The sequence below is a fragment of the Lingula anatina genome, chromosome 10 (assembly GCF_051362555.1).
Source record: "Lingula anatina isolate TDL-2025a chromosome 10, LinAna3.0, whole genome shotgun sequence".
NCBI lineage: Eukaryota > Metazoa > Brachiopoda > Lingulata > Lingulida > Lingulidae > Lingula > Lingula anatina.
In genome coordinates, this window is record NC_141776.1 from 761041 (window position 1) to 784073 (window position 23033).

At 34.4% G+C, this 23033-nt stretch overlaps 1 protein-coding gene and 1 long non-coding RNA gene across 2 annotated transcripts; both read right to left on the reverse strand.

Moving 5' to 3' along the window:
* Positions 1-6051: 6051 nt before the first annotated feature.
* LOC106181005 (cyclic AMP receptor-like protein A) lies at positions 6052-22137 on the reverse strand. The gene is made up of 13 exons (XM_086998194.1): positions 21887-22137; positions 21193-21245; positions 20448-20502; positions 19732-19788; positions 18995-19055; positions 16179-16266; positions 13062-13151; positions 12611-12643; positions 11945-12071; positions 11348-11430; positions 11035-11114; positions 10368-10438; positions 6052-9985 (listed from the first exon to the last, which is right to left on the reverse strand). The coding sequence occupies exons 1-13, from the start codon at positions 21983-21985 to the stop codon at positions 9869-9871; spliced, it is 1014 nt and encodes a 337-aa protein (XP_086854320.1). The 5' UTR covers positions 21986-22137; the 3' UTR covers positions 6052-9868.
* Positions 16966-18876, reverse strand: LOC147759336 (uncharacterized). Its single transcript, XR_015331520.1, has 2 exons — positions 18024-18876; positions 16966-17791 (listed from the first exon to the last, which is right to left on the reverse strand). It is a non-coding gene; the product is annotated as an uncharacterized LOC147759336 (long non-coding RNA).
* Positions 22138-23033: the final 896 nt, after the last annotated feature.

Sequence of the window (23033 nt, forward strand, 5' to 3'; positions counted from 1 at the left end):
AATATAATTTCGCGGCACTTTGCCGGTTTAAAATTGAGTTTCCATTTATTGGACCAATTTTCAATGGTACGTAGGTCACCTTGTAATATAGCATGTGAATCAACATCTCCCCGACGCGAGGGCATAAAGAGGGAAGTATCATCCGCATAGATGAAACAATCAGTAGAGAGTCCGTCAGGGAGGTCATTTATATATATGAGAAAAAGTAATGGGCCAAGTATGCTACCTTGGGGTACACTTGTATTTATGTAACCTCCCTTAGATAAATTAGACGATTTCCCACCAACACGTACTTTAACTCTTCTATTAGACAAGTACGATGACAATAGTGCATGAAGTTTGCCGGTTAGACCGTAAGACTTGAGTTTAAGGAGAAGGAGTGAATGGGGAACTCTGTCGAATGCAGCCTCTATATCGAGAAAGACTCCTCTGGTGTCATAACCATTAATAGAATTACTCGTAATTAAATTATGAATCGCCAAGAGCTGGTGCTCTGTGCTATGACCCTTCAAAAAGCCGGATTGTTTAGGGTATAGGAGTTTGTTGTTCAGAATAAAGTTAATCACTCTATTATATATTATTCGCTCTAAAATCTTAGATATAATACTAAGTAAAGAAATTGGTCTATAGTTTAAAATAGATTTTTTATCATCTTTTTTAAAGATTGGGCAAATTTCGGCAATTTTCCAGATGTTGGGGAAGGTATTAGACTGTATAATTGCGTTGAACAGAATATTTAGGGGCTTCACCACGGAGTTTTTGGTAAGTTTTATCATCTTGACGGTAATCAGGTCAGGGCCGTTAGCTTTAGATGGGTCTAAATCATCAATTATCGATTTAATTTCACTAATAGTGGATTGTATCTGAGATAGGGAAGCATCAGTTCTTACAGGAAAGAGAATTTCGCCAACATTTGCTACAGAGTCCGAGTGGTACATTGATGAGAAATAGGACAGAAATTCATCAGCCTTTTCTTGATCAGTAGAAGCGACAGATCCATTTCTCGGGTTATTGAGAATAGGAATAGAAGACGATCGCTGTTTCCCAAGAATATTTTTCATTACGGTCCAGTATGATTTACTATCATCACCTTTATTGTCGAGGCTCTCTATTTTAGAATTAAGGAATGATTCTTTTGTTTTAATTATTAATTCTTTAACTTTTATCGCCTGATTTTTGTAATTATTTTCATTCCTTTCTGAAGGTTTAATTCTCATTTTTTTATATAGTTTCTTTTTCTTATTTAACTCATGCTTGATTTGGTCATTAAACCATGGCTTGTCATTTGACCTGATCAGCCTCCTTTTATGGGGTATATGGCGTTTGTAAAAAGAGAGTAAAGAATCAGTAAAAACTTCAGTTTTTTCGTTCATATCATAATTATTTTTTAAAAATAGAGTTTCCCAGTCATATTCACTTATGTCTTTGTCTAAAGCCACCAAATTAGCCTGATCGTACTTCCATATTGTTCTATATACAGGATCGTGTTTGGGTTGAGTAATACAAAGTTCAGTAACGAGGGTACTATGATCCGTTTGGCCAATGGGCGGGTCAACGAAGGCACTGTTAATTAAGTCGGGTCTGTTTGTCAGAGTCAAATCGATACAAGAAGCGGATTTTCCTTGTATCCTGGTAGGCTCGTGGATCAGTTGATCGAAGCCTTTTTCTAGAAACAAACTGCTCAAAAGCTTACCCGTGAGGTCTTCCTTACCTTTTCTGAACCAACTAAGAGAGTGAGCATTAAAGTCTCCATTAATAAAAATACCGTTTGAATTTAGTTGGCATGCTTTTTCGAGACTCATTTTACATAAGTTCACAAACTTGTCTCTTTCGGTTGATGTTTGACTAGGCGACCTATAGAAGATGCCATATAAAAACCGCTTAAACTGTAACTGAAATTCAATCCAAATGCAGTTGAGATCGTCACTCTTTAACTCAGGACATTCTTTGTAAACTATTTTCGAGCTGACATAGATTAATAAGCCTTGGCCAATGTTGTAGTAGATGGGAGAATGGTAACCCTCGATGTTGTAGACAGTGTTTAACTGATAAGAAGATAACTTTCCCACCTCACATAAGCCGATGATTGACGCTTTTAGGAGTTTGGCTCGGATCATTAAGGCCTCAAATCTTGCACCATTTTCCGCACTGATGCTTCTGATGTTTGAAAACAAAAAATTGACTTCCTCAACCCGATTTTGCAGACGTTTATGTGGGCCTGGATTTGGGTGGATATCACCTGAAATTAAGAGCAATAGACATAAATTAATTTTATAGGGCAGACCAGGAGTTATTGGTAAGATAAACAGAGAGGATGGAAAAAAGGTACCGGTAAGAAAAGACATACTTTTGGCCAATCTATTGTTTAGCACATTATTTCGGTTGTATATATTGAGATAATTTGTACTGTTATTAAAAGTAGCAGACACTAAAATTGTTTCCACTTTCCAAGACTGAGAGTCACCGGGGCTTGGGTAGATTTCCCCTGAAATTAAGAGCAGTAGAAGTATAATAGTCACCAGAGGTAACCAGCAGCAAGTTACGGGTGTTGGAGATAAAGAAGATAATGAAAATAAGGATATAACGTAATTTGGCTCCGTTTTGCATTTTGCTATACTAGTAGAAATTTGACTATAAGAATAAATCGAGTTAACAAGTCTACTAGGCAAATTGCCGACTATGTCAGTTGTGATCAGTTGAAAATGATTCAAAACACTTCCTCCTAACTAACTGATACAGATCACAATTCACATCACCCTTATGGACAGACGGAGCAAAGTGCCGACTACTGTCCTTACCATTCGGAAAGGAAGTAACAGTATCAGGGTTCATGACGCGGCCTGGAGACTTTGCATGCACAGAAGATGTTACTTTTTTATCTTTGTTATTGGCACGCAGCCTCTCAATAGGCAGAGCAAAAATGTCGTATTCAGAGGCTAAAGTGGCTGGCTGCGATGTGAAAGATTTTGGGTCAATAGCTGAGTGAAAATGAGATTTTGAACAATATTTTAATTTAGAATATGTTGATGGTGAAAAATTAGCAGCGTTTTTTATATTTTTACTGCGAGAAATTTGTTCTTTGTGTTGAATTTTCTCACCCAGTTTGAGAATTTTTTCAAATTCCGCCCTATATCTCTCAGCAGCCGCCCTTCCTTCATGTTGAATGTAGGAAGTCACTTTAGAAGTTGTTTTATGACTTTTTTCAGTGGATAATACGCTAGGGTCTAGGTCACCCATCTTGACTTCAGATCCTATTTCACTTCGGTGAGTACTTTCAAAACAGAGATTTTTGCTTACATTTGATCCAATATTTGATCCACAAATCTCAAAAACGTTGGATCTGGTCAGCGGGATCCCATGTTCTCTAGCATATATCCTTTCTGCACGCTTAGGACCTATACCTGGCAGTGTGACGAGCTCATCGGAAGTCTCACGATCGATTGGCAACCTTGATGCACTCGCCATTGTACATTAGTAAGCGAGAATTAAATTGATTCAAAATAATTTCACCTATCAAAGCACAATACACTACCAAGCTTATAGCGAAATTCACTATAAATAGAATCCAAAAACGTACAGTTAATTCAAATTTGGGGAAGGAAGACTTCGGCACACAACGCAATAAGTTGAATTTAGACAGAAATTCTGTTCAGAAACCTATCTAAAATACAAAAGAATAATCAACAAAAACACTGAAGTCAATATTTTATTCTTTCAAATAAACTAAAGAAACAAAGAAACTAAAATATTACGTGTGCACCTCAGTCTTGGGGAAAATTCAGCTTTGATAACAACACACAGGGGAATGAGACCAACGTCTCCTTTATATCACAATTCACACACGTAAGCACTGAAAATACAGTAGATACGCAACAAATACCAGTGTCTCCTGAAGCGGTAACCTTTATGATCCAAAACTGAAACTACAATTTTGACCGCCGCTCCACCCAATTATTCAAAAGGATGTTAGACAAAGGAATTTCCCGCGTAATCTACTTTCAGCTAGATCGCAGCGAAAACTAAGCTTTAGGCCCGCAAAATCCTTGTCGCCAATAAAGTATTCACTGGTTCTACTTACGGAGTGAGATTGTAGATCACTGTGTATTGTGTCTCAATTCTGATTATTTTTTGTCGTCTGTACCGTACACGTCTGCACGGTAGCTGTGGTTGAGTTGTACTCACCGGGATCAGGCAGGGAAGTTGGGCTCTCCACCTGGTGTGCGCAGTACTTACCGTAATTGCGCGCTCTCCGCGCAGGGAGAGCACACCGGGTGAAGGTAGGAAAATGCACGAACACAACAGTGTATTCGCCCAACCACCCACCCTAAACTTTCGATCTTTCCTTTATAGTTACTGATGACGTAGGCCAAACAAGCTTCAATTGAAAATAAGTACTCCACAAAACGAATCGGTATGATTTTTACAGATTTCAAACTGAAATATATGCAAGAAAAAGATTTAGCTGTTTTTTTAAGGAATGGCTTTAATATAGTTTTTGTCAATATTGAAACAAGTTATTTAGTAAGTAATTTCGTAAAATAGTGACCTCTTCATTTTACGAATTGTTCCTAAGGTTTTTTATCTTCAAACCGAGAAGTTCGGGAAATATATTTATTGTTGAATGATAGCTCCAGCACCGAATATTTGGACTTAGATTTTCTCTGGCATCGATTTACATTTTGGGTAAAATAATTTAGACATCTCTACAAACCAAAAATTCAGTGCAATGACAGATGGCACAATGCACATGTATGACAACAGCTAACGAAATGCACGACCACGTAATAAAATCGAACTGATAAAGAGAATTCAAACTTACAAAACTTTTATTCACATTACAATAAAATAAATCAATGTTGAAAATACTAGTAACAATGTACATTTCTCAGCAAAAAAGTATTTATGTACTTTATGATTTGACAAAGAAATAAAACTAAATCAAATTTTGACAATTCTTTCACAGAATAATAACTCGCTTGGTTAATTTTAACTTACACAAACTATAATAATGACGATTTCACTTACTCTTTATACTTTTTGGATGACACATATCGTCATATTGTTATTATCATGAGCATGTCCGTATTGCATTCACTGCCCTATCTCAATGTTACTACTGACTATTCCATTCCACGTTTGCCTTATATACTATATACCACGTATATTGCCAGCTCCTTCTATTGTCAGTCTAATCAATCCCAAGTTTGTCAACTTTTCATCGTGAATCACCATCAATTATTCCTATATGTGCAGCTGAATCAGTGTCTAGGATAGGAAGAAATATTCCCATGAACTTCACTTGCGATGACCATTTTTTCGCAGAGGCCACGTGGTCGTTTGTCCCCTACTTTCGTCAACAGTTATCACCGTGGTCCTTTTCAATATTCTAAGTCGAATGACACAAATAAACCACGAGAATGCCCAGAACATTTACGTCTTCCAGACCAGTAAAAAGTGACATTAATTTTTAGAAATAGCAATGTCTTCTTCACCGCCTGCACTGAGGTCTCGCTGCCCATGCTCTGCTATAACCGACTGGTCAATTCTCCGGCAACCTTGACAAATTGTCATCTTTCTTGCCGTTACACTGTATGTAGGCCACTCCACAAAATGTGAACACATTTTGCGCAATATTTACATACTTCTAACTCCCCCTAATTATTTTTTCCGTCCTATGATGCAGTACCCTCCTATACGGCATGAAATCAACAATGGTTTTAAAATGTATTAATACATTAAATATTACTTAAAATGATAATGGAGATTCAAATGTTCAATTTTTTAATCACACATATGGCTTTCGGTGAAGACTTCTCTGACACAAGTAATAAAACCAATGGCCTAGACAGATTTCTCTCTCTCTAATTTTGAAAGAAAAATAAAAACATTTAGATTTGAAATTAAAGTTAACCTATAACAATTTTTGAAACTATTGAAAAATAAATAAATAAATAAATAAATAAATAAATAATATTAGTGCCAATAAGGCCTATCACCATCGACATCAACCGGATTTACTTGAAAAATTGCAAAAAAACAAACAAACAAAAGTTAAAACTGTGACAGACTTTATTAACATTAACTGGCCAGAAGTTCACACAGGTAATATGTAAATATACGACTAGCTCTCACACCCCCAGTTTCAAGGTCCCAATATCTGTTTATCTTATCTGTACGACCACACCCATAAGAGTGCACAGGTGCTCTGAAACTCAGGGTGTAATACTGGGCCTTATACACAGTTTATGAGGAAAAACAATTCAAATTCTGTTTTTTTAAAGAATAAATTATGTTTCATTTGGCTATGTACATTTTTTTTTTCATGGCAAGTAGATGAATAGTGGAAAACGACTGAAGGTTTCTGAAAGCAAATGAAGAATTGTGAAAAAAATGTTATCACTAGCTTAACTGAGTCACTGGGTCACAGCAATATTTTTTCACATCACATTTCATGAATATGTATTAACAATGTGCCATAAAACACTTTTCTGTACATAAAACATATAGAAAATAATTTCCAACTTTCATGATTAACTAGATATATATAGATTTTAACTCATATCACTCATTTTTGAATGTACATGTACAAATAATGTTTTCTTACTCACAGTAAGTACTAACAGCATAATCCCGTCAATACTACTTCAATGGAACATCTAGTGTCATTCTATAAATACATATCAAAACTTAACATCTTACATGTTCATTTATTTGCCAATTTTGTAGACAAATACGTGATAAACCTCCTTCACAATGGCATTTTTTTTCTAGTTTATATACAAGGTAACAAGGTAAGAAGGTAACCAATTTGCTCAAGACTACAGTTCACTTCTTAATTTCAATCATCTTAACTCCCAAATAATTGTTATTATGCAAAGTCTTTTGTCAGACTACTGCTATCTTGGTTCGTCTAAATGGACTAAAGGACAACTTTTGGTCTAAAATCTTTTGCTATACTGGCGGGTTAGACAGGGTCCCTTTGAGGTAGGTCCCAAGTTCCCACCAACTAAAACAGCTAAGTCCTGGCCTAGATTTTAACCCACGTGCATCCTAAACTGTATGAATATAAAGTACGGTGGACTCTATGTTACACAGACTCTACATTTCTTTACACTAGTCCAATATGGCTGTGATAAAACTGCATATGTGGGCGTATTACCAGACATTTAGATCGATCTATCCCCGTGGGGAGTCTCACTAGATTACTTTCAGATAATCCGACTTAAATGTCCATCCCGCCTACTACAAGCTGTAAGAGGGTAATTAACTTTCGTGTCCGCCTGGCTGACAGCTATTTAGCGTGAACCCCCAGGGAGTTAGGTCGATCTAAAGTAGGTCGATCTAATCTATGGAAATGGGGTCTTAGTGAATGTTTTAAGTCAGCCAGTAGAATAAGTGTGAGAAATGTTTATAACTTTGGCCCCATTCAGAATAAGGGACTAACTAGTCCGAGGGTCAAATATGACAACACACTACAAAGCTTGCCATCTAATCCGCTAATAGACACTGAATAGATATCCTGTGGGGAAGTATTCAAGTGGGTCGGCCATATTTGACCATCAGACTAGTTAGTCCTTTCACTAGGAAATTAGTCCTTTCACTAGGTAATAAGTATAGTTCCAGTATCTAAGTTGTACATATTTCTCACAACTACATATAAATCCAATACCAGAGACACTGTGTATCTGGAATACATGTATGCCAAACGTGCTGTGATGCACGTCCTAAACATCACTCATCAACAAGCTGTGTGTGTGTGTGTGTGTGTGTGTGTGTGTGTGCACGCGTGTGTTTGTGTAACATACACAATATGTGATTCCCACTCATGTATATCACATACCTACATGTATCACCTGCTCATAATGTATCTTTTACTTTTTTACCCAACACCTAGTATAAGCTGTACAACATGATATTTCTATACATTCATGTCATAAAACAATATAAATACATTGTACAGGGTATCTTGTTGGTTAAAATAGGTTCTTAACAGGCAAAAAATTTTTTTTCTACATAGGAGACATAGGTACTATGATGCATTTGTGGTAGTGAAGCCTCATCAGTAGAATAAAATGTTAAATCTTTATAGAAACTATTTATATTTTACAACTATCACACAAAAGATAAAGAAAAATCTATTTCTCCACATTATAAATATAATTAAAACTACTATAGCATACAATAAGTTACCCACCATAAAAAGTAACAGATACATGAAAAAGTCTCATAAAGTTAAACATGATTTGGTCTCATATTCTTCACTGTGGTCAAATTGTGTCAAATAATCTATCAAATTCGATTATATATTTCATAAACCTGACTTATTTCATACTTCATATTTGTTCCCTTTTAGATAACTTAATATCTGGATATGCACAGATAATTATTTGATAAACAAAACATTTTGGATGGACATTAACATCAAGACATTTCTAAGTTACAAAGTTAGTCACAGAAAAAGCATCAAAACATTACTGAAAATTACAAAATTAGTTCTAGATCTAAAAATAAAAATACATTCTACAAAACAGCTATAAAATGTCAGTGGGTGAAAAATAGAAATGTGAGTATTAAGTTTACATAGCATTTACAACCAACAAATAACTTCTCGGGTTGGAGACACGTTCTATTTTCTTTCAAATAAAATTATGCAAATTAAAAAAATTATTAAAAAGTTATAAGAAAAGTTATGGAAATAATTGTGGAGAAAGACATAGCAAAGTGGCTCCTAGTGAAGCCTGCTCACATACTTGACTAACTTAGGTCAGTCACAGACTAAATTACATCATTTGAGATCCTAGGACCTGTGGTCTGGTTCACAACAGAACAAGCTCTTTAGACCAAAATTTTAGTTTGTTTCGATTAAATGGCAAATGTAATCAATAGCAGTCTCCTTACAAGTGCTTGTTTTAAAAAAAGAAGGGTGGAACTCTTGTTTCAGACCAATATCCACTTTATCCCAGTGGATTACTAAGTCTTCATCTTGAACTGAGAAAGGCCAAACAATGGCATCAAAGTTTAGAACAGTTATAGGTCAAAGTTGTCTTGTGAAAATTGGCCACGGTATTGCCACATGCCTCAATGCCATCCAATTCTAGGTGACCCATCTCATGTTTGTGAACAGACATATATATTACTAACTCACTGAAGCAATAGAAGGACTCTACATAATATGTGCTGAATTGTGGGGCAATATGCTTTACTGTCACTGGTAAATCTAAAGATGTCAAAAGTGTGAAAAGAACAATCAAAATGTGACAAATTTGATTTAAAGTACCCTGCAGATCTCAAAGTGCTAGAACACAGTATGAGAGCCAAAGAAAACAGAACACAGATTTTACCCTACTATTACAAAAGGCCTCACACTGAGCCACACTTACTGAGCAGAATATTCCTACAGTTTGTTCAACTTCTGGCAAATTTACATCAAACACCAATAGACATAATAGCTTTTTCACAAGTGATTCTTCACGATATCTTGTTCTTTTTCAAAATAAGCATCATCAAGCATATTAATAAGCTCGCAAATGTCGAGATATGAAAAGCATAAAATAATTCTTTTGTTCGTGATATTAAAATGCTACAGAAAATTGTGTATACCTAGGTTTGCCACACTGAACACTTCATAATACGGGACAAAAATTTTGAAACGTTTCATCTTGTGCACCACTGCCATCTGGTGGACACAACTATAACACAATCTCTGGAATTGAGGAGAGTTCATGAATTAAACAAAATCAAAGTCAATCTTTCTATCATCCAACTTTTCAAATAATAAACCTGACATTTACCACAGATTTCACAAAACACAGCACTTTCATGTTTTTTGTGTCTACTGATCCTTCTATGTCTCCAGTGGAAGTAACCGTCATTGCTCTTGGTTGACACTGGGGTTGACGTCATCAGGGTCGGCATCGGGAGACTCAGTTTCTGTAGGAAACTCTTCAATGATGGACCTGCCTGCTCTCCAGCTCTGGATAGCCAACTGGAAACAATGAGGCATCTTTTATTAATTTCATCTCTTTTTAATTTTGTTATTTTATTGTTTTTTTAGTATACTATCCCCCCCCCCCCCCCCCCCCCCACACACACACACACACACACACACACACTCAAAAGGCAACAAAACACCCATATTTCTGAAATACATATATGTGCAGTTCTTGGTCTTTGGGGTAAGTGAGAAATGAACCCCATATATGCAGTCACAGGCCCTATAGGGTTTAAGGGCATCATGAATTTATAAACATATTGTGGATGTAGAGTTCTTTTCAACTACAGCACTACTTTCAAAAGTCACAGAATGAGACAAAGAGTTAATGCCCTTAAAACAATACCCTGTGAAACCTCTGTTAGTTTTTCCTCACCTTTATTTGACTGGGAGTCAGTTTGGACACTGTATCCTTGTCCATTCCAAACACAACTGTATTTAAGGCACCTGAAAAATAAATGTTTACCATTAATAAACACAACAGAATGCAGTAGGGAGCATATCACCAGTCCAAGATAGTAGTTAATCAGTAGTGTAATCAGCATTTTCATTCTTTCTTAATTTTTATAATTTTTATCTAATTATTAAATGTCTTTTTAAAATGAACCTTATTAATTCTGTAATTATTCATTTGTTTATGTCATTCAGTTAAACTGACTGCACTCAGCAAGAGTCCCTGCAGAGTTGGACAGATGGTATCTACGGCAATGGGGTTTTATTCTGATCAATCCAACTCTGCAGGGACTCTTGCTTAGGGCAATCAGCATAACTGGATAACATGTCTCCTCCTGGCATTGAGCAGAATACAGGCAAGCTGGTGATAATACAAATATATACATTGGACACAAGAGGTGACGTAATTCAGTTAAGCTGATTGCCCTCAGCAAGAGTCTCTGCAGAGTTGGATTGATCAGAATAAAACCCCATTGCCGTAGATACCATCTGTCCAACTCTGCAGGGACTCTTGCTGAGTGCAGTTCAATCTTTGTAGATCCATGCTGTCTGTGGGAATAGGAGAATAGGGCTTTATTCTATTTATTTACCATGAAGTGGTGAGGAGATGACATGGAGTATTAACAGTGCAAACACAGGCTGGTGGTCTGAAGATACGGCATTCTGAATCCTGAAGTAGAAATAAAATAGTTCTGATGAAAATTATATCATGTAGTACATGAAGTACGTGTTATGAATTAAAATGTTCCACATCTTAGTCTACACTGGTCTACACTTTTCAACTCCCCCCCCCACTCCCCGAATAAAAACAAATCTCATTTCAGTGCCCATTGAATACAATGAGGTGAAGATAATTCTCAACAAAGAAGGTATTCTTATTTGTTGTACGGCATAGAATTTTACCTGTTTATAAGTGGAAAGATGCTAACAGCTAAGTAAACAAATGGATACCCTCTCAGTGGCTTAATGTCTTCTTTCAGCATTTGCTACAAAAAGAAAATAAATTAAATATATAATTGTTACTGTGCTGCATGTAAAGTAAGTTTCACTGAAATTAAGTTTCAACTGCGTCTTTCAGGTAAAAGTATGTCTCACAACCATATTATCATGATAAATATTGTTTTGTAGTCTTTTTTCAATAGAAAAGAGCACTGGCTAATAAATAAATAAACAGGTTGAAGTTCTTGAATGCAAAAAAACAATTTTGTTTCTCATGAATACCATGCAAAGTAGGATCCCTTCAAAACTGGTTTACATGACTGGTTGACATAAACTAACAAATACCAAAATGCTACACAGAAATGTATTTTAAATGATTCCAAAATTATTCATGTGAAAAACTGACATTTTTTTCCAGTGAAAATGATTGAGCTGTTACCTTATTGTTTTGTAGTCTTCTTTTACCAGAAAAGAGCATTGCCCAAAAAACAAATAAATAACAAGCTTGGTTGAAGTGCTCATATACAAACACAAGGAAACAAATAAAAAAAAAAAAATTACCTTATTTCTCTCCACATCAGGGTCATAAGTGCCCTCCCAGGTGTGGACTCTCCTGTTGACTACCACCGTAATGTAGACGTAGACCACAAACAACAGGGCAATGATCAGGAATAGAGGCACATACCAGCTGAGAAAAGGACAAAAAAAGCTTTATTTATTTATTTATTCCCACCTCAGGGGTGAAAGACATAAAAGAGTACGTACATAAAATTGCACACAAAAGCCCAATAATAAAATCACATAATAAATCAGCTCTAGTATAAGTAATGAAATCATTCTAGAATGTGTTCAGGTTAAAATATAAGAAAGAGGAGTATGAAAAATAAATAATACATATAATATATAATACAGAATACATGGTGTTTCACAAAAGAACTTTAGCTCATCAACTGGTCTGAACTATTAGGCCAGCCATTTGGTTGACTTTGGGTCAAGATCAATCCCTTGTAGTTCACTCAAATAAAGTACTCTCTGACCTCAGGGTGCTCTAGTAGTCTGTTATGTACAAAGTAAATTGGTCTGGCACCCTGTGTGATTTAAAGTTATTAGCACATCTGACATTTGTGACCCTCAATTCTTTAGTTTTAGTTAAAAATTGAAACATTTTATCTGCACTTAGGTTCATATCATTTTTACTTTTCTAGTTTATACATTTCTTATACTTACATGCCAAACCTCCAAGGCCACTCTGTGATCCAGCTAAAAAAATTAATAATAATAATAATAATAATAATAATAATTATAATAATAATAATAATAATAATAATAATCCATCTTGTCTCTGTGATTAGTTTCTTTAGCAAGTCAACATATGATTACAGTTAAAATGTCTCTTTAAGTGATACTTGATAAACCTATCCAATCTTTACAAAAACTCCAAAATATCAGTTACAAAACACCGCAATTTTGTGTGACCTGAAATAAATTTAAGTATAAATATATCTTATAATCACCTTACTTGATAACATAGAAAATAGCTTGACTGAGACCAATAACTCTGTAACACATCATATGTACTGTACATTCATGAGAGAGAGAGAGAGACAGAGAAGGAGGGAGAGAGACCTAAAAAAAACCTCTAAAGTTAAAACCCTCTCCCAGTGACAGCCATACTTACCACCAAGCTCCTGATGGCCCGTATCTATCTCCAGCAAATGGTAGGCAGGAAATAATGATAGGTATAACCCAGCACACTATATGATATACCCTGAAAATAGACAGCATTAAGATAATTATGATAGGTATAACCCAGCACACTATATGATATACCCTGAAAATAGACAGCATTAAGATAATTATGATAGGTATAACCCAGCACAATATATGATACACCCTGGAAATAGACAGTATTAAGATAATTATGATAGGTATAACCCAGCACACTATATGATACGCCCTGGAAATAGACAGTATTAAGATAATTATGATAGGTATAACCCAGCACACTATATGATATACCCTGAAAATAGACAGTATTAAGATAATTATGATAGGTATAACCCAGCACACTATATGATATACCCTGAAAATAGACAGTATTAAGATAATTATGATAGGTATAACCCAGCACACTATATGATATACCCTGAAAATAGACAGTATTAAGATGATTATGATAGGTATAACCCAGCACACTATATGATATACCCTGGAAATAGACAGCATTAAGATAATTATGATAGGTATAACCCAGCACACTATATGATACGCCCTGGAAATAGACAGTATTAAGATAATTATGATAGGTATAACCCAGCACACTATATGATATACCCTGAAAATAGACAGTATTAAGATAATTATGATAGGTATAACCCAGCACACTATATGATATACCCTGAAAATAGACAGTATTAAGATAATTATGATAGGTATAACCCAGCACACTATATGATATACCCTGAAAATAGACAGTATTAAGATGATTATGATAGGTATAACCCAGCACACTATATGATATACCCTGGAAATAGACAGCATTAAGATAATTATGATAGGTATAACCCAGCACACTATATGATACGCCCTGGAAATAGACAGTATTAAGATAATTATGATAGGTATAACCCAGCACACTATATGATATACCCTGGAAATAGACAGCATTAAGATAATTATGATAGGTATAACCCAGCACACTATATGATATACCCTGAAAATAGACAGTATTAAGATAATTATGATAGGTATAACCCAGCACACTATATGATATACCCTGAAAATAGACAGTATTAAGATAATTATGATAGGTATAACCCAGCACACTATATGATATACCCTGAAAATAGACAGTATTAAGATGATTATGATAGGTATAACCCAGCACACTATATGATATACCCTGGAAATAGACAGCATTAAGATAATTATGATAGGTATAACCCAGCACACTATATGATACGCCCTGGAAATAGACAGTATTAAGATAATTATGATAGGTATAACCCAGCACACTATATGATATACCCTGAAAATAGACAGTATTAAGATAATTATGATAGGTATAACCCAGCACACTATATGATATACCCTGAAAATAGACAGTATTAAGATAATTATGATAGGTATAACCCAGCACACTATATGATATACCCTGAAAATAGACAGTATTAAGATGATTATGATAGGTATAACCCAGCACACTATATGATATACCCTGGAAATAGACAGCATTAAGATAATTATGATAGGTATAACCCAGCACACTATATGATACGCCCTGGAAATAGACAGTATTAAGATAATTATGATAGGTATAACCCAGCACACTATATGATATACCCTGAAAATAGACAGCATTAAGATAATTATGATAGGTATAACCCAGCACACTATATGATATACCCTGAAAATAGACAGTATTAAGATAATTATGATAGGTATAACCCAGCACACTATATGATATACCCTGAAAATAGACAGCATTAAGATAATTATGATAGGTATAACCCAGCAGACTATATGATACGCCCTGGAAATAGACAGCATTAAGATAATTATGATAGGTATAACCCAGCACACTATATGATATACCCTGAAAATAGACAGTATTAAGATAATTATGATAGGTATAACCCAGCACACTATATGATACGCCCTGAAAATAGACAGTATTAAGATAATTATGATAGGTATAACCCAGCACACTATATGATACGCCCTGAAAATAGACAGTATTAAGATAATTATGATAGGTATAACCCAGCACACTATATGATATACCCTGAAAATAGACAGTATTAAGATAATTATGATAGGTATAACCCAGCACACTATATGATACGGCCTGGAAATAGACAGTATTAAGATAATTACGATAGGTATAACCCAGCACACTATATGATATACCCTGAAAATAGACAGTATTAAGATAATTATGATAGGTATAACCCAGCACACTATATGATATACCCTGAAAATAGACAGCATTAAGATAATTATGATAGGTATAACCCAGCACACTATATGATATACCCTGAAAATAGACAGCATTAAGATAATTATGATAGGTATAACCCAGCACACTATATGATATACCCTGAAAATAGACAGTATTAAGATAATTATGATAGGTATAACCCAGCACACTATATGATATACCCTGAAAATAGACAGTATTAAGATGATTATGATAGGTATAACCCAGCACACTATATGATACGCCCTGAAAATAGACAGTATTAAGATGATTATGATAGGTATAACCCAGCACACTATATGATATGCCCTGAAAATAGACAGTATTAAGATAATTATGATAGGTATAACCCAGCACACTATATGATATACCCTGAAAATAGACAGTATTAAGATAATTATGATAGGTATAACCCAGCACACTATATGGTACGCCCTGGAAATAGACGGTATTAAGATGATTATGAGCATATCCCAATATTGTATGTGCCAAGTGACTAAAAGGGTAGATTGTTTATTCAGCACACTGCCTCTAATGAAGCCAATAAACATTTTCTTAGCAATGCTAATTAAGACTCTGCTGTTAAGTTGCATTTCACATAAAACATTCTTTCAAGTTTGCAAGAGTGTGCGTGTGTGTGTGGGAGGGGGGGAGGGTAAGCAGACATCACACATGAAAAATCAGTTGGTCCAGTCTGGAGTAACGCTTTGGACTTAGTCTTGGTGGACACACTTTGAACTGATATCCAGTTTAAAGCTGTCCTGTCTTCACAGGCCTTAATGCAATCACCGGCTACTAAGTCTGACAACCTCTTACCATTCATATTTCTCAGTCTTCTTCATGGCTATCACCAGCATGGCAAGATTGAGAGTTATAGCACATACCCATAGCAGGACTGACCAGTCTGAAAAGGACAAAAATATATTTAAACATCATAGTTTGACGTGGCACTTTTTGTGAGCTGGAATATTTACCTTCTAGTAGATTTATCAGAATGAGGTTGGGGTGTGTGTGGTAATCCATCCCCTCCCCCCCTTACAACAACCTCTTGTTACTGGGCTCTATTTACACACAAAAATATTTATAAGGATTGTTTTCTTTAAAGTATCATACTATCATTCCTCGTAACTAAAGGTAACCCTGTTAGGATAATAAAGAAGGAAATAAAAACAACAAAAACATTTTAAAAGCAGAATTCTGACTGAACAGACATATTGAAGTTAATATTTTGATAACACTAACCCAAACAATAATCAATATAAACAATAATTTTAAAACAAATATTATTTAAGGAGAGTAAACTAATCAAATAAATTATCTACAGTATTTTATATATATATATATATATATATATATATATATATATATATATATATATATATATATATATATATACAGGGTTGGAAACTCCTCCTAAAATTCAACCAGACAGCAGGACAGGTTACTCTTGAAAGTTACCTGTCCTACCATAAACCAACCTGTCCTCAAAAAATCGAGAGAATTATGATAATAATGTGCATGTATGACTAAATTTAATAATTCAAGACATTTTTGAATGTTGTTTTCTTTCAAACTTCATAAATAAAACTCATAATACCAGTGCTGTCTTGATACCAAAGAATCAAATTTATTTTTATATTCAGTTATGGTCTGTCCCCCCACCCATACATCATGGATTGCAAAAAAAAAAAAAAATAATAATAATAAAAAAAAAAATAAATAAAATAAAATAAAATAATAAATATATATATGCACCATGCCAAATATCTATTAATACAAAATTATAGCAAAACCATTTGACAGAAACAAAATGCACCACAGTCAATACAGTCAGTACTGAAGAACAAGTATTTTAATTTAACTGAAGTATCTACATCACTGCAAATTTTCATGAAAGGAGCATTAAAATTCAAAACTGAACTATCAAATCATTGGCATGGTAAGCAGTAGCAGCTTGCAAGTAAAACAGTATCAGTTTGGTGAATAAAATTGATGAATGTCAACTGCAAGTCACAGTGCCTGTCCTGATATATGAAAACCTCACTTGACCAAAGATCAAGTCATTCTGTTTGAATCTTCAAAATGTTAATTGAAAAAAAAAAACAAACTGCATTTACTCATGAGATTTTTGCTAAATGAATTCCTTTAATCATCTCCACCAGATTCACTGTAGTCATTATCATCCCTCTCTTCCATATCTGAAAATCCGACTCGTAGCCCGAGTCAATAGATTTTGATGGTTGCTCACTTGGCATCTGAACGCTGGTGCCCTCCCTTTTACCTTGCTCCACATCAACAATAATCTCCTCAAAGTGGTCAACAGCAGATTTGGGCTTGCATCTTTCCATGAAAGTTGGCCTTCTTGCCCCAGTGCTCCACTGAGTTATTGCTGGTTTGGGGACAAGTTCTTGAATTGTGCTTGAATGTAGCTGGATTGACATTAGCAGAATCATAGATTATGCTTTCAACTTGTTTTTATATCGATTCTTGATTATTTTCAACTGGGAAAACCCACGTTCACACTCTGCTGTATCAGCAAGTGTGAAAAAAAGCATACGTTTGGATTTCCTTCATCATAAGGCATTTTAACTAGTACTATACAAAAATTTTTTTCAGTATTTAATAAAAATCTTTCTCCAATAAATTTACTGCATATTTTACCTGACTTAAATGGGTTACAAATGCGTGGTGACATTGGTAATATGATAAAGAAGACAATGTGGCAAACTAATGTAGCGTACATTTGAAATTTCTACGTCTTTAGAAGCACCGACATGCAACGAAAGTTTCTTGGCCTTCCTGAAAAAAATCATGAAAAGCGACCAGCGACGGAGGTCCGTAAAGACTACGACCAAAATAAGAGGCAGCGGACGATTGTTCCAAGTTGGAAAGCAGAGTTTAGTTGGCTGATATGTAACGAAAACCGTCAAATTTTATATCCGTTTATACCCGTTTATGGCCCGCTTTTGTCAAGGAAGAAATTTAACCGGTATAAAAATGGACCCTTCGTTAAAGGATGCAAAAATTTAAGGCATCGTGAATTTACGCTACATTAGCTCACCATATTGTCTTCTTTATCATATTACCGATGTTACCTTGCATTTGATTGGCTTATTGCAGCGAATCTTCCCGCGACAAAAGTCGAGAGTAAGTCATTTAATGACATATCACTGACCTATATTCCTATATTTGGAATGTTCACGTGACTTATTGGTTTATCGCAGTGAAATTTTCCCGCGGTAAAAGTCGGAAGTACTCGATGTAATGACGTATCATTGACCTATTTTCCTATATTCAGAATGCTCATGTGATTTATATTGTAAACACTTATATATAAGTAAATGTGTGAATCTCAAAATCAAGAAAGACGCGATGTTTCACGCTCAGATCTACTGACGACTTCAAAGTGCGGCCCGACCACAGGACGGTCTCCAAATTAATTTTACCCGTCCTCCATGAAATTAGACCGTCAAGGACGTTGGGACGGGCGGTTATTTCCAACTCTGATATATATATATATATATATATATATATATATATATATATATATATATATATATATATATATATTTTTTTTTTTTTTTTAAATAAATTAAATGAAAAATTAAAAAAGCTAATGGCGGGTTACTCACCAAAGAGAGTCATAAAGAAAGCCTGAAAATCACATAAAGGTCCATCAGGATGCATGTCTCCCTGAAATGTGAAAAAAATCTAACATAGAAAAAACTATCATATTGACATACATATCATGGGCGTAACTAGGCATACGCACGGATGCACTGTGCGTACAATTTTTTTGCCAACCATGATATTATTTTATATAAATTTAGTGTATTTTTCACGGAATATAAAAGAAAATCCTCTGCTTATTAAAGTCACCTGTATGTACAAATCCTCTGTATCAATTGTAAAGGCACAGTTGTTCTGCCCCCCCTCAGTAAAGAAATACAAGTGTGTACAATTTTTAAAGGTCTGGTTACGCCCCTGCATATGTATAGTTCAAATACACTGAGCTTTATAAATTCTTCCTTTAAAAAGACACTGTCTATAGAAAAGTGTAATGAAGCTTACCTTTGTTTGAATAAAGGTAATTGTAAAAATATATTTATAATTATTAATATCATAAAAGCATATTTGGTTATATGCATTTTAATTTTACAGTTATATACACTTAACAATCAAAAATTATGAAAATATAATACAGTGACTTTGCAATAATACTGAAAACTATATATTGATAGCTTTATACTTAAAAATAGTTTAAAACATCTTAAAGAGAAAAGGAAAGGGAGCAGAAAGACACTGATCATAAAAACATTTCAAAACTTTAATCAAACAAGTTTCTAAGACTTCTAGTGTAACTCCTCACCATTATATAAGCTATACTGTCCATAAATGCTGCTACACTAAGATATAAGATAAGTCTCTGAAAATGTGAAAAAAAAGTCCAAATAACTAAACTGTAATCATAATGCAAAAGATTGTGGTCAGTCTTATGCCAAGATGCAATTTTCAAAGTTAATATTTAACAAACAATAATAACACCAAATTAAATGTCAAATTTAAACGACCCTTCCTTCTTTAAATATGACAAGAACAATAAAATTATCATTCTGTTATCTTTCATTCAGGTACTAGTAGAAACATAAACAAACAAACAGAGAAAATGCCCGTAAACAAAAGGTTGCTAGACAGGTTTGTGACAAACACTGTTAATATTAAGTTCCTTATCTCTTTGAATGACTGCAGTGAATTATCATTTCCGTATTTGATTCAACTCGACCTTTGTTACAGGTCATTATGAGAACTGTCATAGTATTTAAGTTAGATAAATTTGATTGTTTGTGTGTGTGCATGTGTGTGTGTGTGTGTGGATCTGTATGTATTTGTGATAAGATTGTGCATGTGCACTGAATGCTTGATCCAAGACATCAAGTGTGTGTGTGTGTGTGTGTGTGTGTGTGTGTGTGTGTGTGTGTGTATGTGTGTGTACATGTGTATGTGTGTGTGCAGGTGTGAGTACATTTGTGCACTACTTGTAATATATACATAGTATATAATCATGATATTTGTTTACTGACTCACCTGTGTAAATACTATATATTTCCTAAATAATACAATCACTGATATCATGAAGATGCTGAAATATGGAAAAAAAAGAAAATGATTAAGAAATAAATAGAAAACAATAAGATCTTACAATAAATAAATTTTCAGTAAAGATATATATACTTTCTACTCATCAAATATTATTGCTTAAGACCCAAAGAGTCACTGATACATATTTTATGTATAATTCATAACTTGAGATCAATTAACACATACTAGTATAGCATATCTGAAACCATATGTTTCTCCACAAATCATGTGTTAACATTTTGATCAGAAATGATGATGATAATCCCAATTCACTCTCTTTGCAGATAACAGTCAAAGGCATTATCTCTTGGGTCATGTTTTTGAGCTTACCAATCTATTTACATAATAACACTATGTACTAGTATATCTAGTATAATCTATATATATGATAAAATACTGCATTTTACTGTGTGTGTGTGTGTGTGTGTGTGTGTGTGTGTATGTGTGTGTGTGTATGTGTGTGTGTGTGTGTGTGTACATGCATGCATGTGTGTGTGTTGAGGATTAATGCTTGCACAATGTAGGATAAAAAAGATCAACCGACTTTACTCAGCATATCTACAGGCATAGAAATACAAATAAATATATTTAAGAGAGGTTTAATAAATGATAATATCTTCTTCTCTATAGACTTGTGTAGTATTTAGTATAATAGAATATATTTTTTATCAATATGGCATCCTATACTCACCATCCTAGAAAGGATAAGGAGGCAGTTGTTCTTTTTACAGCAATGAGGATTTCCTGAATGTAGATAATTTTAATTCTTACAAAATGCACCATCTTTTGATATTTCATCCATCTTTTGATATTTCATAGACATTTTTATCAAATGCTTAAATAATGAAAACCAAATGCAGAGACGGAGATAGATTCATAGTAAAATAGCACATAAAGTTACTGGTCTATTGCATGACTTATGAAATACTGTAATCTGTTTTAAAATGATAAAACTGACAAAGGCAAACCAAGTGTCATTTCATTTAAGATTGTCTTTAAACATCTAGAATTGAATTGATGAAAGTTTTAAAGACTGAAGAAACGACTTTGTGAAAAATATCCTAGACTTCACGTTTTGCTGCTAGGATTCTGTAATTTTTATAATTATTATTATGTTTACACATTTCTAAAGCAAACGACAGGCACATAGCAAAAGCAAAACTTAAACTAAAAGCAATCTGCATTACAAAGAATTAAACACAAACTACAAATAACTCCAACATACCCGGCCCACCAGAATTTACCGGAAACAATTAATGTTCATATGACGTCGATTCTATTTCAAAACACCCCACAAAACACTTTCAACATCTTCTTATTTTTAGAAAAATCTGTGAAAAAACACTTTACATAAGTTTGACATTTTACAGATAAAAGATACTTACACATTTATGTGGATCGTCTCTGAACATGGAACATGCCTGTTGAGGAGTTGTGGTGAAATTCATCGAGGAGTCAGCGACGACTAGTTCCTCCATCTCCATCTTGGTTGTTTTGGTCCAAGGAATTTCGTACCTCCTTTTTAACAAGATCAAGAGGCGACAAAGGGAGTCTGACTGTCAAACTGTCGCATTTCGTTCTTTTTCATATAAAATAAATAAAGCTTTAAAAGAGACGATTTTGGGGGTTGTATCATATTTATCGGATTATATCTTATTCATTCATTAATTTTACATTAACACTTACGTGGCAACGTAAAGCGGTTTATTGCAAGCCGTTTTTAGAGGACATTGATGCGGTTAATTGGGTAAAAAAGGACTGGGTTTTTATAGTAAAAGAAAAACAGAAACAATAAATAAATAAATAAATAAATAAATAAAATATAACAAACTTAGTGTAAGTCTAAGGTAGCCATGTGTTGGCACTCGAATGTGTCGTGTTATGCTCTCTATATTGTCTCACCTGTCGCACTGGCAATGGTGACATGCTCATCTACTACAATCGTTCCAGTCGATTTGTCACTCCATTAGGCGTATCTTCTCAGTGGCGGATTAATGGGAGGGGGGGGGGGGGCAGGGGGGCCTAAAAAATTACACACCCACTTCAAATAATCCTGGATCCGCCCCTGCTTTTTACTAAATTTAATGCACATTTCATACAATAAAGGTATTTTTCATACCGTTTAGGCGGACATTCATTTTTAATATTTTTAAAATGACTCGCTGAGCTGTAAGAAATAATTGCAATATGCACTTCTGTATTCATAAACATGCGATTCGACACTAAAATGAAGAATATAAAGTATGATTTGAACCTCTAAGAATGTTTTTTTATTTCATTTTATTCATATTGGATTATGAAAAGTGGTCAATGCCCTGGAAGAAGCAACTGATAATAGAAGCCAAGCTAAAAATTACTTTTTTACCCCAAAGAATATTATCCTTTCTTTGAATAAAATAGCATGTTTCGACTATGTGGCCCGGGGGAATGGCAACTCGACTACTAAGAGGGGTCAAGCCCTCACCAAGTATTAGTTGAATGTCAAACAAGCTGATGAAGATAATTTAAGACAATGGCTAATGAAAAAACACG

Excerpts from the sequence above, each read along its gene's own strand:
- LOC106181005 (XM_086998194.1), bottom strand. The coding sequence starts at position 21,985 with ATGGAGATGGAGGAACTAGTCGTCGCTGACTCCTCGATGAATTTCACC. Across the intron at positions 16,267-18,994 it reads TTTCTTTATGACTCTCTTTG|ACTGGTCAGTCCTGCTATGG; the intron begins GTGAGTAACCCG and ends TGTCCTTTTCAG. Across the intron at positions 11,115-11,347 it reads ATCTTTCCACTTATAAACAG|GATTCAGAATGCCGTATCTT; the intron begins GTAAAATTCTAT and ends TTTCTACTTCAG.